General features: G+C 40.9%; 1 protein-coding gene and 1 pseudogene across 1 annotated transcript in view; both read left to right on the forward strand.

Moving 5' to 3' along the window:
- The window catches only part of LOC105539862 (UDP-glucuronosyltransferase 1-7-like), a 14,517-nt gene extending 6,771 nt beyond the window's left edge, over positions 1–7,746 (forward strand). The window contains 1 exon segment of the mRNA XM_011980329.1: positions 7,318–7,746. Coding sequence (XP_011835719.1) covers positions 7,318–7,746 — 429 coding nt within the window.
- Positions 7,747–8,702: 956 nt separating this feature from the next.
- On the forward strand, positions 8,703–9,598 carry LOC105539863 (annotated as a pseudogene).
- The last annotated feature ends 9,005 nt before the right edge of the window (positions 9,599–18,603 follow it).

Below are 18,603 nucleotides of genomic sequence, written 5' to 3' on the forward strand. Positions count from 1 at the left end.
CTGCCCGCCTTGGCCTCCCAAAGTGCTGGGATTACAGGCTTGAGCCACCACACCTGGCCCTTTTTTTTTTTTTTAAGATAGAGTGTTGCTCTGTCACCCAGGTTGGAGTGCAGTGGTGCAATCTTGGCTCACTGCAACCTCTGCCTCCCAGGTTCAAGCGATTCTCCTGCCTCAGCCTCCTGAATAGCTGTGATTACAGGCATGTGCCACTGTGCCCAGCTAACTTTTGTATTTTTAGTAGAGACGGGGTTTCACCATGTTGGTCAAGCTGGTCTCAAACTCCTGACCTCATGATCTGCCCGCCTTGGCCTCCCAAAGTGCTGGGATTACAGGCAGAGTCACTGTGCCTGGCCAGCAGAAGAAATTTCTAAGCAGCAAAGTATTCAAGAGGTGACTTGGGTGCTGTTAAACGCATTCAGTTTTAAAAGGGAAACAGACATAAAGGTTCAGAAAGTTTGCAGTCAAGCAGGCTGCAGAAATTTGCGTAAGTAATGAGGAGCCAAATGTTAATCCCTAAAACAATGGGGAAAATGCCTCCAGGGCATTTGTCCCATTGTCCCTGGGCTGGGCCCAGGACACCCCTGGTGTGTGCAGCCTAGAGGCTTGGTGCCCTGTGTCCCAGCCACTGGTACATCTCAGTCCCTGGCTTCAGGGGGTGCAAGTCCCTGGCAGCTTCCATGTGGTGTTGAGCCTGTGGGTGCACAGAGGTTTGGGAAACTCTGCCTAGGTTTCAGAGGATGTATGGAAACACCTGAATGTCCAGGCAGAAGTTTGCTGCAGGGGCAGCTCCCTCATGGAGAACCTCTGCTAGGGCAGTGCAGAAGGGAAATGTGGGGTTGAAGTCCCCACACAGAGTCCCCATTGGGGCAGTGCTTAGTGGAGCTGTGAGAAGAGGGCAGCCATCTTGCAGACCCCAAAATTGGAGATGCAATGACTGCTTGCACCTGGAAAAGCCATAGACACTTAACACCAGCCTGTGAAAGCAGCTGGGAGGGAGGCTGTACCCTGCAAAGCCACAGGGGCAGAGCTGCCTAAGACCATGGGAACCCACCTCTTGCATCAACATGACCTGGATGTGAGACATGGAGTCAAAGGAGATCATTTTGGAGCTTTAAGGTTTAATGACTGCCCTATTGGTTTTCTGTCTTGCATGGGGCCTGTGGCCACTTTGTTTTGGCCAATTTCTCCCATTTAGAATGGGAGCATTTACCCAATGCCTGTACCCTCCTTGTATCCAGGAAATAACTGACTTGCTTTTGACTTTACAGGCTCCTAGGCAAAAGGGACTTGCCTTGTCTTGAATGAGACTTTGAACTGTGGCCTCTTGAGTTAATGCTGAAATGAGTTAAGACTTTAGGGGACTGTTGGGAAGGCATGATTTGTTTTGAAATATGAGGACATGAGATTTGGGAGGGCCAGAGGTGAAATGATGTGGTTTGGCTGTGTCCTCACCCAAATCTCATCTTTAATTTGAGCTCCCCAATTCCCATGTGTTGTAGGAGGGACCAGTGGGAGGTAACTGAATCATGGGGGTGGTTTTCCCCATACTGTTCTCCTGGTAGTGAATAAGTCTCGCAGGATCTGATGATTTTATAAGGGGTTTCCCCTTTCACTTGGCTCTCATTCTCTCTCTTGCCTGCCACCACGTAAGATATGCCTTTTGCCTTCTGCCAGGATTGTGAGGTCTCCCCAGCCACGTGGAGCTGTGAGTCCATTAAATCTCTTTTAAAAAAATAATTTACCCAGCCTCTAGTATGTCTTTATTAGCAGTGTGAAGATGAACTAATACAGGGGTCATCAAGAAAGGTCAGCTTCTTCATCAAGGTCAGAGGCAGGGAGAATGACCCGAGTTCCAGTCCCTTCTGTGGGACCTCGCTTCTCCTCTCTGTCCCCACTTTACATCCATCTGCCCTGCCTGAAGACCCACCCTGGGGTCCTTAAGCTCCAGCATCAGACACCAAGTCCGCTTGCAGAGATCGTCCAGTCAGCTACCACCATACGTCTGGCCAATCCTTCACCATGGGTATGCACAGCAGCTCTGCTTCTCTCACTGAACCCTGACTGCTATAGGTTGGAAGTAAGGGCTGTGGCACAGTGGCACCTTGTACACTTTTTGACTTGAAGTGCAAGAGGCAGGAGGGACAGCAGCAAGAGGAGAGCCTAGATCATGGCCTATTACAGTTTTTATAGGAAAGACAGGCAAGGCAGGAGAAACAGTTTAGGACTGGCTGGTTTGGATAATTTCAGTGGGCTCTGAGCTATAAGGCTGGGCCCTTTGCTCTCTCTAATAATTGGCTGGCTTGGGGAGGGACTCCATTCTCAGCCAGAAAGGGATTTTAAGATGTGGAAACATCATAATATACAGAAAATTAAGAAATACATACAATATAGGTAGTATGCTCTTTTTTTTTTTCTCTCATGGATAAATACCTAGCAATAGAATAGCTGTGCTCTCTGTTAGGTATATGTCTACCTTTTTTAAGAAACTGCCAAACAAGATTCTCAAGTAGCTGACCCAGTGTGCCACCCCACCTCCAGGATATGAAAGGATTAGCTCTTCCTGCTCACAAGCACCTGGTGTTTTAGTCTGTTTGTGTTACTATGAATAAATACCTGAGGCTGGGTAATGTATAAAGAAGAGATGTTTAGCCCTCAGTTCTGCAGGCAGTACAAGAAGCATGGAACCAACATCTGCATAAGACAATAGAGTTAGCCTATCCCTTCCTAGCTTAAACCCTGGTGCCCACTTCTCTTCTTTACTAATAAATGTCCTTTGTGGCATTCTTTTTCTAGATAGGGCACTTTTGCATGAATTAAAAACCAGTTTGGGCAGATACTCTTTCCCCTCGAAGCTTTTCTTCATGAATTCTGGGAACTCATCTGCTGCCTATTGCTTGGCAGAAGTTGTTTCTCTTATCTTCACATTTAAAGCCAAACCTCTTTCTAAAATTAGCAAACTATTCTTTGCTGCCATTAAATTCTCCTGCTTTATATCCTTCATCTTTATTTAGCTTTGTGTTGTCATATAATGACTGTTTTTCTCAGGTAATAGTGGAGAATATAGGTATGCCTTTCTTGTAACAGTCCTGTGCCCACATAAAAGCTGCATTTTTTTAATAATAAAATTGTATTTAGATAAGCATGATACAGAATTACTCTTTGACAACTTATCTATGGATATAATGACTCTAGTTTCAGATTTTTTCTTCTGAAATATGTGAGCTTTCCCCAACAGTCTGGTCTCTTTTCCTACCTTAATTTTCTACTTTTGCTCTTGGATTTGTTGACAGGGCACAGAGGACTTCCCATGGGGCTGTAAAGAACTTATTCCTCCATGTGGACTGTGCATACCATGGTGCTGTCATTACTGTTACCACCAGGAGACTCCTTAAACGCTTAGGATATATGATAGTTTTCACCTGGTTAAAAAAATCCGCCCATTTCTCAGAAAGACCTTTCTCACTATTAATCTTTAACCCATGGATGGAATCCTAGATCTTTTTATCCATTAACTCTTTGAATATCCTTATTTCTACCTTAGCAGTGGAGTCCACTGATGTTGAAAAGCTGCATTTTTAATATGAGATAAAAAGGTATTTTGGAAAAAGTGCGAGGTTTGAAGCCTGCTGGCATCACTGCAATGATGGCTTAGTGAATTTTCTTTTTTTTTTTTTTTAATGATGGTCCTTATCTGGTTTCTTTTTTTTTTTTTTTTTTTCCAAATGATGGCCAACCACAGCTGCAGTCCTCAACCTATGGTATATATCAAGCAATTCAACTTTCATTATAATATCATGAATTTCTCTGCTTCATGGGAGCACTTGAGGCATCACTAGTGACACTTTGTATGGGCCCCATGGTATTATTTAGAGTTTCTGATATGCAGCAAACATGACAAACAATGCACGAGAACTGTGAGATCAGTGTTTACTGTGATACACAATTTACTGGAGGGATGAACTGCACACACGGAGATGATCAGCCTCACCTGGTATGCTGAGTGGATACTTGCAACATTTGAGCTCCTTGCAATGGCAACAGGAGGTGGCTATGAAATTATCACAGTAGTACAGTAGGCACAGTTAACTCTATGCAGTTATGACTTAATGCTGCAACCTTACCGTTGTTACTTTTCTCTTGACTGCAAATGGTGTCATGTATAGTCTGTGTTTGTGTGTATAAGTTTTGATAAATTTTAACTATTTAAAATAGATTTGTCTCTATTATATGGTAGTAAATGATAAAATAGGCTCATTGCTATATATATTTTATGTATTCCTGACATACTTAACTGTTTCTTAATTTTTCCACTATTGTAGGCTGTGTGGTTTATCTGCAAGTTTTTCAATTTGTTGCAAATCTCCATAACATTTTCTAATATATTTATTGCAACAAATCTGCCTATAAATGGACCAACACTGTTGAAACTCTTGATGTTCATGAATAACTATTTATAGAGATGAAATTAACTTTTACTTTTTGTATCCTGCAACCACGCTAAACTTACTTATTTGTTCTTGGAGGTTGTTGCAGAGTTTGTTGGAAATTCCCCATAGATGATCACATTGTTTGTGAATGAGCTCTTTTTACTTTTTCTTTCAAATCTGGATATTTTAAATTTCTTTTTTTGTTTGACTGCATTGAATAAAACAATGTTGAATAGAAGTAGTAGTTAGCCCCCATCCTTGGCATGTGTCTGATCTGAGGAGTGGAGCATTCAGTCTTTCACCATTAAGGATGATGTTAGCTGTGGGTTTTTACAAGATGCCCCTCAATACTTCAGAAACTTTCCCTCTTTTTCCTTCTTTTACTGACAAATTTTTTTGTCAGATATGGATTTTGGACTTTGTCAAACACTTTTTCTGCATCTATTGAGATCATTACATGGTTATACATTTTTAGTTTATTTATATGGTATGCTGCTTTGATTTATTTTTAAAGATTATTTATCATTAATTGTGGTGAAATACACATAGCATAACACTTATCGTGTTCACCACTTTAGGTACACAGTTCAATATTGAGTATATTCACATTGCTGTGCAACCAACACCACCATTCATCTGCAGAACTCTCTTCATCTTCCCAAACTGAAGATTGGGACCCATTAAACAATAATTGCCCATTCCTCTCTCCTCCAAGCCCTTGGTGTAACTGCCCAAGGGTTCTCCTTGCCTGCTGCCTAGACAGAGCTGATTTATCAAGACAGGGGAATTGCAATAGAGAAAGAGCAATTCACACAGAACTGGCTGTGCGGTAGACTGGAGTTTTATTATTACTCAAATCGGTCTCCCTGAGCAATTCAGGGAGCAGAGTTTTTAAGGACTACTTGGTGGGTTGGGAGAAGCCAGGTGTGCTGATCTGTCAGAGATGAAATCATAGGGAGTCGAAGCCATCTTCTTGCACTGAGTCAGTTCCTGGATGGTGGCCACAAGATTAGATGAGCCAGTTTATATGGGTGCTGCCAGCCGATCCATCAAGTGCTAGGTCTGCAAAATATCTCAAGCATTGATCTTAGGAGCAGTTTAGGGAGGGTCAGAATCTTGTAACCTCCATCTGCATGAATCCTAAACCATAATATCTTTTTTTTTTTTTTTTTTGAGACGGAGTCTTGCTCTGTCGCCCAGCCTGGAGTGCAGTGGCATGATCTCGGCTCACTGCAAGCTCCTCCTCCCGGGTTCATACCATTCTCCTGCCTCAGCCTCCTGAGTAGCTGGGACTACAGGCGCCCACCACCATGCCCAGCTAATTTTTTTGTATTTTTAGTAAAGATGGGGTTTCACCATGTCTACTAGCCAGGATGGTCTCGATCTCCTGACCTCGTGATCCGCCCACCTCGGCCTCCCAAAGTGCTGGGATTACAGGTGTGAGCCACCGTGCCCAGCCCTAAACCATAATTTCTAATCTTGTGGTTGATGTTAGTCCTACAAATTCAATCTAGTCCCCAGGCAAGAAGGAGGTCTGCTTTGGGAAAGGGCTGTTACTGTCTTTGCTTTAGGAAACTATAAACTAAGTTTCTCCCAAAGGTAGTTCAGCCTATGCCCAGGAATAACAAGCACAACTTGGAGGTTAGAAGTGAGATGGAGTCACTTAAGTTAGATCTCTTTCACTGTCTCAGTCATAATTTTGCAAATGTGGTTTCATTGACAACCACCATTCCTCTTTTTGATTCTATCGATTTGTCTATTTTGGATACCTCATAGAAGTAGAATGATATGGCAGTTGTCATTTTGTGACTGGCTTACTTTACTTAGCACAAAGTTCTCAAGGTTTATTCATGGTGTAGCATGTGTCAGAATTTCCTCCCTCTTTAAGGCTGAATTTTACTCCTTTGTTACCACATTTTGTTTATGCACTCATCTGCAGATGGGCAGTTGGGTTGAGTTCGCCTCTTGGCTGTTGTGAATTATGCAGCTATGAACATGGTGGTACAACCTTGATTAATTTTCTAAAGTGAAAACCAGCCTTACATCCCAGGGATAAACCCTATGTACTTGTAGTCTATGATCTTTTTATGTATTACATACTTAAAATATTATTAAATTTGATTTGCTAAAATATTGTCTTAAATTTTTTTTTTCTAAGTTCATGAGGTTCTGTAGTTTTTCTATCTTATCATGTCTTTATCTGGTTTTGATATTTTGGTAATCCTAGTCTTTTAAAATGAATTAGGAAATTCCATAGGCTTTTGGTTTCTGGACTAGACTGTGAAGATTTGGTATTATTTCTTCCTTTATTGTTTGGTAGAATACATTAGGGAAGTCATCTGAACTTCATTTTTTTGGTGGGAAAGTTTAAATTTCAAATTCAAATTCAATTTAAAAGATATTGGTTACTTCTATTTGGGTTATTTATTTCTTCTAGTGAGAAGACTGGGAGCTTGTGCCTTTAAAGAAATATGTTTATTTCATCTAAGTTGCAGACTTTACTGGCATAAATTTGTTCATGATATTCTGTTATCATTTTAATGTTTGTAGAATATATGGTGATACCACCTCTCTCATTACTGATATTGGTAATTTATTTCTTCTGTCTTTTTCTCTGATCAGTGTGCTAGATAGAGCTTTATCAAGACAATTGATCTTCTCAGAAAGCCAGCTTTGGTTTCTTTAATTTTGTCTATTGATTTTCTATTTTCTGTTTCATTGCTTTCTGCTCTGAAGTAAGCCTTCAGGGAAGATAAATTACTCACTGTCATTTTTATTTTTCAAGGGCAGTCATCTGCAAGTGCCTCAGTTGCCAAGTTAAAAGGTGACTGAGCAAATGTCTAGTACCAATTAGGGTGTCCTGGAAGGAGACATTTTGTTCTCTGACAAGAACTATGCCCTGAGGTTTGCTGCAGAATCCCTCACTAAATGTTCCTCAGAGGGTAACCTGACAAGCACCGCTGAGCTCACCTGTGAAGGTGTTGTGAAAACCTGCAAGATATTATTCGGCCCAATACAACAAGTATTCCCATGGACTTCCTCTGTGCGAGGCATAGTATGGGTGCTGTGGAAGGAGGATGAAAACACAAGACATAACCTCAACATCAAGTACTACTTAGGAGACTGGGGCAGACCAATACATATATTCCTGAGGGAGGCACCAGGCCAGTGGAATAAGCCCACAGCAGCCTGCAGCTCTGTTCAGAACATGAAAGCAGAACAGGCAGAGAGAGGCAACTCAGCAGAGTACTCGGGCAAGCATAGGGCCGGTGACTCCCCACTGCAGGCAACGTTATCTGAGGAAAGCCGTTTACAATAGGTGACAATCACATTCCATAAAAATCCCTGGAAGGGTCCATGGAAGTAGGGTTGTCAATCTCATTTTAGCATTTCAGAAGCCAGGAATGGAAGATTAAAAGCAGCCATGTGTATGCATTGCAGAGATGCAGGTGAGTCACAATTTCCTGTCAGGTAGGAGGCCAATGCTAAGGACCTTGCTGTCTTTCCTTGGGCCATGAAATGACAATTCCTTTCTGGGCAGAAGGCATTTGGTTGTCTCAAGCTAAAATCCACATTTTGCTTTGCATCTGGGCAATTTACAAAAGAAAGAGGATTATTGGACTTACAGTTCCACATGGCTGGGGAAGCCTCACAATCATGGCAGAAAGGAAGAAGGAGCAAGTCACATCTTACATGGATGGTAGCACCCAAAGAGAGCTGTGTAGGGAAGCTCCCCTCATAATACCATCAGACCTCATGAGATTTATTTGCTATCAGGAGAACAGCATGGGAAAGACCTGACCCCATGATTCAATTACCTCCACCAGGTCCCTTTCACAACATGCGGGAATTCAAGATGAGATTTGGGTGGGGACACAGCCAAACCATATCAGGGGCAAATTCCAAAAACATTAGCTTTATTCAAATTTACTTTCCTTTTTACCTTTCTGAGTCATCAAAGTCTAAAAGCACTGCTTAATAATTTTGTTTCTAAACTCACATTGCAGCACAGGGCATGATCTGCCCTCAAGACAAAGACCATAAACTACTCTTTCCTGGAAAATGTACAAGTTGGTATCTCAGCAAATGCTACTCATGTGTTCTCATCCTTATGAGTAAATCATTGGCAGTAAGTGTGATTTTTTTTTTTTTTTGGGTCAACAGGAAAATACACGGCTTCCCTTGGGGGCAGGTTTTGCCTGTACTTCTCCTGCCTACAATATTATAGGAGCTTAGAATTCCAGCTGCTGGCTCACTCTCAGCTGAAGTTCTCTGATGGCTCCTGCTGGGTGGAATGGCCCCCTTCCCCTATGTGTGTGTCTGCTGCTGACCCGTGGCTTTGCCGAGGTAGGGAAGCTGCTGGTAGTGCCCAAGGATGGGAGCCACTGGTTCACCACCATGAGGTCGGTGGTAGAGAAACTCATCCTCAGGGGACATGAGGTGGTCGTAGTCAGGACAGAGGTGAGTTGGCAACTGGGAACATCACTGAATTGCACAGCGAAGACTTCCTCAACCTCATACACTCTGGAGGATCTGGACCAGAAGTTCGTGGTTTTCACTGATTCTCACTGGAAAGCACAAGCACAAAGTCTATATCCTCTAGTGACGCATTCATCCAGTGATATCTTGGACTTCTTTTATTCAAATTGTAGAAGTTTGTTTAAGGACAAAAAATTAGTAGAATACTTAAAGGAGAGTTCTTTTGATGTGATATTTCTGGATCCTTTTAATGCCTGTGGCTTAATTCTTGCCAAATATTTCTCCCTCCCCTCTGTGGTCTTCACCAGGGAAATATTTTGCCACTATCTTGAAGAAGGTGCACAGTGCCCTGCTCCTCTTTCCTATGTCCCCAGAGGTCTCTTAGGGTTCTCAGATGCCATGACTTTCAAGGAGAGAGTACAGAACCACATCATGCACTTTAAGGAACATTTATTTTGCCACCATTTTTTCAAAAGTGCCCTAGAAATAGCCTCTGAAATTCTCCGAACGCCCGTCACGGTATATGATCTTTACAGCCACACATCAATTTGGTTGTTGCGAACTGACTTTGTTTTGGACTATCTGACTTTGGACTCGTGATGCCCAACATGATCTTCATTGGTGGTATCAACTGCCATCAGGGAAAGCCATTGCCTAAGGTAAGTCATCTAGTCATCTCTCCTTTAGCATAGTAAGAATAATCTGGCTTTGGATAATAAAAAAAAAAGATTTTGTATTGTGTTAGGCCATTCTTGAATTGCTATAGAAAATACCTGAGACTGGATAATTTATAAAGAAAGGGGGTTCAATTGGCTTATGATTCTGCAGGCTGTACAAGCATGGTGCCAGCATGTGCTTGTACAGCCTGCAGAACCATGAGTCAAGTAAACCTTCTGTGGGAGGGCTCAGAGAGCTTTTACTTGTGGTAGAAGGCAAAGTAGAAGCAGACATGTCACATAGCAAAAGCAAGAGCAAGAGAGAATGAGAAGATGTGCCACATACTTAAACAACCAAATCTTGTGAGTACTCACTATTACAAGGACAGCATCAACTCATGAGAGATCTGCCCTCATGACCCAAACACCTCTCACCAGGCCCCACCTCCAACACTGGGGATTACATTTCAACATGAGATTTGGACGGGACGAATATCCAAACTGTATCATTTCTCCCCTGCCTATTCCCCCAAATCTTATGTTCTTCTCATATTGTAAAATACAATAATGCCTTTCCAAAAGTCCCCCAAAATCTAACTCATTACATCATTTGCTCAAAAGTCCAAAGTCCAAAGTCTCATCAGAGACAAGGCAAGTCTCTTCCACCTATCAGCCTGTAACAAGAAACAGTTATCTACTTCCAAGTCACAATGGGGGTACAGGCATTGGGTACTCCCATTCCAAAAGGGAAAAATCAGCCAAAAGAAAGGGGCTACAGGCCCCATGCAAGTTTGAAACCTAGCAGGGGAGTCGTTAAATCTTAAAACTCCAAAATAATTCTCCTTTGACTCCATGTCTCACATCCAGGGCACACTGGTACAAGGGAGAGGGCTCCCATAGTCTAGGGTGACTATGACCCTGTGACTTTGCAGGATTCAGGCCTCATAGCTGCTCTCACAGGTTGTTGAGTGCCTGCAGCTTTTCCAGGAGCAAGGTGCAAGCTGCCAGAAGGTATACCATTCTGGAGTCTGGAGGATGGTGGTCCTCTTTCTCATAGCTCCACTAAGCAGTACCTTGTTGTGGACTCTGTGTCGGGGCTCCAACCCTACATTTCCACTCTGCCCTAGTAGAGATTTGTTGTGAGGGCTCCACTCCTGTAGCAGGCTTTTGCCTGAGCACCCAGGCTTTCCCTTGCATCCTCTGAAATCTAGGTGGAGGGTGCCAAGCCTCCTTCACTCTTGCATTCTGCTCACCCACAGGCTTAACACTACATGGAAGCCATCAAGGCTTATGACTTGCACCATCTGAAGCAGAAGCCCAAGCTGTATCTGGGGGCCTATGAGCTGAGGCTAGAGCTGGAGTGACTGAGATGTGGGGAGCAGTGTCCTGAGGTTGCACAGGGTAGCAGGGCCCTGGGCCTGGCCCACAGAATCATTCAGTCCTCATAGACCTCAAGGCTTGTGATGGGAGGGGCTGTCTTGGAGATCTCTGAAATGCATTTGAGGCCTTAGCATTTGGCTCCTTTTTAGTTATGCACATCTCTCTAACAAGTGGTGGCTCTGTGGCCTGCCTGAATTGCTCTCCTGAAAAAGCTTTTTCTCTTTCTCTGCCACATGATTAAGCTGCACATTTTCCAAACTTTTATGCACTGCTTCCCCTTTAAATATAATTTCCAACTTGAAGTCATTTCTTTCTTCCTGTATCTAAGTGTAGGTTGTTACAAGAAGCCAGGCTACATCTTGAATGCTTTGCTGCTTAGAAATTTCTTCTGCCGGATACCCTAGGTCATCACTCTCAAGTTCAAAGTTCCATAGGTCCCTAGGGCATGGACGCAGTACAGCCAAGTTCTTTGTTAAGGCATAACAAGGGTGACCTTTACTCCAGTTTCCAATAACTTTTTCATTTTCACATGAGACCTCATCAACCTCGTGCTCATAGCCCATATTTTTATCAGCGTTTTGGTCACAATCATTTAACCAGTCTCTAAGAAGGTCCAGACTTTCCCTTCATCTTCCTATCTTCTTCAGAGTCCTCCAAACTCTTCAAACCTCTGCCTGTTACCAAGTTCCAAAGTCACTTCCACATTTTCAGTATCTTTATAGTAATGTCCCACTCTCAGTACCAATTTTCTATTGGTACTATTTTCTGTTGGTACCAATTTTCTATTCTTCATTGTGTTGCCATGAAGAAATGCTTGAGACAGGTAACTGATAAATAAAAGAGGTTTAATTGATGCAAGATTTTGCAGGCTGTACAAGCATGGTGCTGGCATCTGTTCATATTCTGGGGAAGCCTCAGGGAGTGTTTACTCATGGCAGAAGGTGAAGCAGGAGCATGTCACATGACAAAAGCAGGAGCAAGAGAGAGTCGATGGGGGTGGTCTGCACACTTAAATAACCGTATCTTGTGAATACTCACTGACTACTGCAAGGACAACACCAAGCCACGAGGGATCCACCCCTATGATCCAAACACCTCCCACCAGGCCCCACCTCCAACATTGGGTATTGTATTTCAACATGAGATTTGGGTGGAGACAAATATCCAAACTATAACACTTACTGAACTGTGATTTAACATTTTCATTGGTCACATTTGGAATTTTTTTCCAGTTATGTGATTCAGTTTGTGCCACTTCATGTGCCTCTCAGTTAACAATTTTTTATTTGTAGGTCATATCCAGGTTGCATTTAAACATACTCTTTTTGGGAAAGTACCAAAAACCACAGCGAGAAATGAAACTTCCCTTTATTGCTAATTCTATAGGAAAATGCTCTTAGCAGTTTTGTGTGCATCATTTTCATTTTTTGAAATTATTTTATGTATATGCATATATCTAATGTATATTCTCACACCTATTTTGTTAAAATAAAATCTAGTAACAGGCTGAACATATTGTTCTTTACTTTGCATTTTTAATTTGCCAATAAATTACAGACATCTTTAGAGGCCAATACCAACTGATTTGACAAGTTCTTTTAGTAATTGCATAAAAGTCTTTACGTTGGATTCAATGTAGTTTTTTTCAACCAATTAATATTGATATATATTTAGGCATTTTCCAAATTTGTCTTTGTGCACATTAGTGTGCAAACACTCTTTAATACTTTCTTTACATTACTATGTTTCCATATTCATAGCCTCTGATGAATTCTTCATCATGTGGATCCCCAGCGGCTTTACTTCTCTCATTGAACCCTGATTGCTGTAGACTGGAAGTAGTGGCTGTGGCAAAGTAGTGCATTGTACACTTTTTGACTTGAAATATAGTGAGGCAGAAAGAATAGGAGTGAGGCTAGAGGCTAGACCATAGCTCTACTGGAGTTTCTGCAGGAAAGGCAAGGCAGGGCAGGGGAAACAGTTTAGCAGTTTAGTGCTGGTTGGTTTGAATAATTTCAGTGGGCTCTGAGCTCTAAGGGCGGGCCCTTTGCTGTCTCTAATAATTGACTGGCCTGGGGAGGTGCACTGCATCCCTATCAGATAGGGATTTTTAAGATGTGAAAATTTCATAATATACAGAACATTTAAAAATACACACAATACAGGAAGTATTTTATTCTTATGGATAAATACCCAATAGTGGAATAGCTTGATGTATAGTAGGTGTGTGTTTACCTTTTTGAGAATTTGCTAAACAATATTTACAAGCGGCCAGACCAAGGTGCCCTCCCACCACCAGCATATGAGAGGTCCAGCTCTTCACACTCACCAACACTTGATGTCTTAGTCCATTTGCATTGCGATAAAGGAATACCTGAGGTTGGTTAATTTATAAAGAAAACGTGTTTATTTGGCTTGTGGTTCATTCAGGCGGCACAAGAAGCATGGCACCAGCTTCCCCATCAGGTGAGAGGCTCAGGCTATTTCCACTCATAGCAGAAGGTGAAGGTGGAGGGTGCTGATCACATGGTGAGAGAGAAGCAAGAGAAGATGGAGTCAGGTGCCAGGCTCTTCTTAATAATCAGTTCTTGCTGAAACTAATAGATGGAAGATTCACTCATTACTGGGAGGGGGCACTAGGTCATTCATCAGGGATCCATCCAAACACCTCCCACTAATCCCCACTTCCAACATTAGAGATCAAATTTCAACACTTGATTTTGGAGGGACAGATAACTCAACTATATCATTTCATATGATCAGTCTTTTTCATTGCAGCTATTTTAATGGGATGTGGATTAAACTGCAGTTTTAGTTTGATTACCCTAATCATTAATTATGTTGAACGTCCTTACATGTGCCTGTCTGCCGTCTGTGTACCTTCTTTGGTAACTGTCTTTTGAAATCTTTGCTCATTAAAAAACATAGATGTCTTTTTTAAAATAGACTTTTTATTCTACAATAAATTTAGATTTAAAGCAAGGGTGCAAAAAATAGCACTGAGAATTCCCATGTATCCTTTGCCAGTTTCCCCTATTGCTAAATCTTGGATTACTGTGCACATTTATCACAACTTATTAACTAACACTGACACATTATGATGAAGTAAAGTCTATGTTTTCTTCAGATGTCATTAATTTTCACCTAATGCCCTTGTTCTTTTCTGGGATCCCATCCAGGATACCACATGACATTTACTCATGACATTTGTTTCATCTCCTCTAGCCTGTGACAGTTTTTCAGACTTTCCTTGGTTTTGATTGCGATTTGTTTTCCGGCACTGCTTCTTCTACAGCTTCTTTAGTACCTGGTACTGATTCAAAAGCACTCATCTCCTTCAAGTCATCTTCTGCTGATTCCTCTGGTGTGGTGTCTATTCGTTCTTGAATTTTTCACAGATCCATATCTTGAAAGAACATATCCCCCACCTTTTGTTGCTGAATTAGAGATGTTGGGTTTGCGGGCAGGTAGACCACTTTGTCACCTTCAGTGTTGAACTCGTGGGTTCTGAGTGGCTCAGGGCATTGTCCAAAATCAAAAGAACTTTCAAAGACAGTCTCTTACTGGCAAGATATTCCTGACTTCAGGGACAAATCAATGTAGAACCAATCTACAAAAAGTGTTCATGTCAAGGCCTTCTTCTACAACAAAAATACTGGTAGTGGGTATTGATCTTTTCCCTTCAAGGTATGGGGGCTAGCAGGTTTATAGATGGGGACAGTCCTATTTGTAAACCCAATGGCATTTACACAAAGCAGTAGAATTAGTTTATCGCTTCCTGCCCTGAATCCTTGTGTTTGCCTCTCTTCCTTAGATTAGGGTTATGGGTAGTAGCCTGCAGAACAATGTTGAAGCGGTAACAGCACCCCCCCATCCTTGGCATGATCCGAGGAGTGAGCATTCAGTCTTTCACTGTTAAGGATGATGTTAGCTGTGGGTTCCTCCAAGATGCCCTTCATTAGTTTAAGATACTTCCCTTTTTTTTTCCTAGTTTGTTGAGAATTTTTTTTTTATCAGAAATGGATTTTGGATTTTTGTCAAACACTTTTTCCATACCTATTGAGATAATTATATGCTTATACATTTTTAGTTTATTTATATGGTATGTTACTTTAAATGATTTATAAATATTATTTATTTTATCACTAATTGTGGTGAAATACACATAGCATAAAATGTGTCATCTTCACCACTTTAGGTACACAATTCAGTATTGAGTACATTTATATTGCTGTGCAACCAATACCACCATTCATCTCCAGAACTCTCTTCATCTTCCCAAACTGAAATTTTGGACCCCTTAAAAAATAATTCTCCATTCTCCCCATCTTTCAGCCCTTGTCAACAAGCATTCCACTCTTTTATTCTATGAATTTGACTATTTTGGATACTTCATATAAGTAGAATCATACAGCATTTGTCATTTTGTGACTAGCTTAGTTCACTCTGCACAATGTCCTTAAGGTTCATTCACATTAGCATATGTCAGAATTTTCTTCCTTTCTAAGGCTAAATAATATTGCATTCTGTATATATACATCACATTTTTGCTTGGGTTGTTTCCACTTACAGGCTGTTGTGGGTTACATTGCTATGAACATGGTGATACAACCTTGATTAATTTTCTAATGTCAAACCAGCCTTGCATTCCTAGGATAAACCCCATTTGGTCATGATGTATAATCTTTTTATGTAGTAACTGTTTTAAAATATTACAGAATTTGACTTGCCAATATATTGTTTAAAATTTTTGCATCTAAGCTCCTGAGGGTCTGTAATTTTTTTTCTCCTCATAATGTCTTTATCTGGTTTTGGTACTGTGATAATGCTGGTCCCATAAAATGAATTAGGAAATCCCCTAGGCTTCAGTTTTTGGGACTAGTTTGTAAATAATTGGTATTATTTGTTTCTTCAATGTTTGCTGGATTAATCAGTGACATCATTTGAGTTTCACTATGTTTCATGTGGGAAGGTTTGAATAACAAATCCAAATTCAATTTAGAAGATACAGGTTAGTTCTATTTGTGTTATTCTTGTGAAGAGTCTAGCAGTTTGTGTCTTTAACAAAATGTGTCAATTTCATCTAAGTTGTAGATTTTTTTGGCATAAATTTGTTCATGATATTCTCTTAACATTTTAATATCTATAGAATCTATGGTGATACCACCTCTCTCATTCCTGATATTGATAATTTATTTCTTCTTTTTTTTCAGATCAGGGTGTCTAGAGCTTTACCAAATTAATTGATCTCAACAAACCAGCTTTGGTTTCATTAATTTTGCCTATTTTTAAAGTGTATTTTCCATTTCATTGATTTCTACTCAGAAGTAAGCCCCCAGGGAAGGTAGATCACTTACCGTCATGTTTATTTTTCAAGGACAGTCATCTGCAAGTGCCCAGTCACCAAAAGAAAAGGTGATTAAGCAAATGTCTAGTACCAGTTAGGGTGTCCCGAAAGGGGCCATCTTGTGTTCCTACAAGGATTATACCGGTTGTCTGCCGAATCTCTCATTCAATGTTCTTTAAGGTGTTACCTGACACACACTGCTTAGCTCATCCATGAAGGTATCAAGAAAACCTGCAGAATATAATTCTGTCCAATGCAACAAATATTCTGGTTGATCTTCTTTGTGCAAGGCTGTATTTGTCTGTTTGGATTGCTATAAAGGACACCTGAGGCTAGGTAATTTATAAAGAAAAGAGGTTTAGTTGGCTCATAGTTTTGCAGTCTTTACATGAAACACGGGGCTAGCATCTGCTTCAGGTGAGGCCTCAGGAAGCTTACAATCATGACAGAAGGTGATGGGGAGCTGGCATGTCACATGGCAAGAGCAGGAGCAGGAGAGAGACAGGGAAGATGGCACATACTTTATTTCTGGTTTTTATTTTTATTTCTGGGGTACATGTGAAAGATGTGCAGGTTTGTTACATAGGTAAACATGTGCCCTGGTGGCACATACATTTTTTTTTTTCCTGCTCTTAAGCTTTTTTTTTTTTTTTAAATATGTTAAGTTCTGGGATACATGTGCAGAACATTGTTACATAGGTATACATGTGCCATGGTGGTTTGCTGCACCCATCAACCCAACATCTACATTAGGTATTTCTCCTAAGTTATCCCTCCCCTAGACCCCCCCACCCCCGACAGGCCCTGGTGTGTGATGTTCCCCTCCCTGTGTCCATGTGTTCTCACTGTTCAACTCTCACTTATGTGTGAGAGCATGCGGTATTTGGTTTTGTGTTCCTGTGTTAATTTGCTGAGAATGATGGTTTCCAGCTTCATCCATGTCCCTGCAGAGGACATGAACTCATCCTTTTTAATGGCTGCATAGTATTCCATGGTGTATATGTGCCACATTTTCTTTATCCAGTCTATCATTGGTGGGCATTTGGGATAGTTCCAAGTCTTTGTTGTGGTGAATAGTGTTGCAATAAACATAGGTGTGCATGTGTCCTTAAAGTAGAATAATTTGATATCTTCTTGGTATATACCCAGTAATGGCATTGCTGGGTTAAGTGGTATTTCTGGTTCTAGATCCTTGAGAAATCGCCACACTGTCTTCCACAATGGTTGAACTAATTTACACTCCCACCAGCAGTGTAAAAGCGTTCCTATTTCTTCATATCTTCTCCAGCATCTGTTCTTTCTTGAGTTTTAATGATTGCCATTCTAACTGACATGAGATGGTATCTTATTTGGATTTGATTTGCATTTCTGTGATGACCAGTGATGATGAGCTGTTTTTAATGTGTTTGTTGGTTGTATAAATGTCTTCTTTTGTGAAGTGTCTGTTCATATCCTTTGCCCACTTTTTGATGGGGTTGTTTTTTTCTTGTAAATTTGTTTAAGTTCCATGTAGATTCTGGATATTAGCCCTTTGTCAGATGGATAGATTGCAAAATTTTCTCCCATTGTGTAGGTTGCCTGTTCAGTCTAATGATAGTTTCTTTTGCTGTGCAGAAGCTCTTTAGTTTAATTAGATCCCATTTCTTAATTTTGGCTTTTGTTGCCATTGCTTTTAGTGTTTTAGTTATGAAGTATTTGCCCATGCCTATGTCCTGAATGGTACTGCCTAGATTTTCTTCTAGGGTTTTCATGGTTTTAGGTCTTACGTTTAAGTCTTTAATCCATCTTGAGTTAATTTTTCTATAAGGTGTAAGGAAGGGGTCCAGATTCAGTTTTCTACATACGACTCGCTAGTTTTCCCAACACCATTTATAAAATAGGGAATCTTTTCCCCTTTTCTTGTTTTTGTCAGGTTTATCAAAGTTGCGATGATTGTAGATGTGTGGCATAATTTCTGAGGCCTCTGTTCTGTTCCATTGATCTATATATCTGTTTGGGTACCAGTACCATGCTGTTTTGGGTACTCTGGACCTGTAGTATAGTTTGAAGTCAGGTAGTATGATGCCTGTAGCTTTGTTCTTTTTGCTTAGGATTGTCTTGGCTATACCGACACTTTTTTAGTTCCATATGAAATTTAAAGTAGTTTTTTCTAATTCTGTGAAGAAAGTCAATGGTAGCTTGATGGGGATAGCATTGAATGTATAAATTACCTTGGACAGTATGACCATCTTCACGATATTAATTCTTCCTATCCATGAGCATGGAATATTTATCCAGTTGTTTGTGTCCTCTCTTGTTTCCTTGAGCAGTGGTT

This window comes from Mandrillus leucophaeus, unplaced genomic scaffold (genome assembly GCF_000951045.1).
Source record: "Mandrillus leucophaeus isolate KB7577 unplaced genomic scaffold, Mleu.le_1.0 Scaffold21, whole genome shotgun sequence".
Taxonomy (NCBI): domain Eukaryota; kingdom Metazoa; phylum Chordata; class Mammalia; order Primates; family Cercopithecidae; genus Mandrillus; species Mandrillus leucophaeus.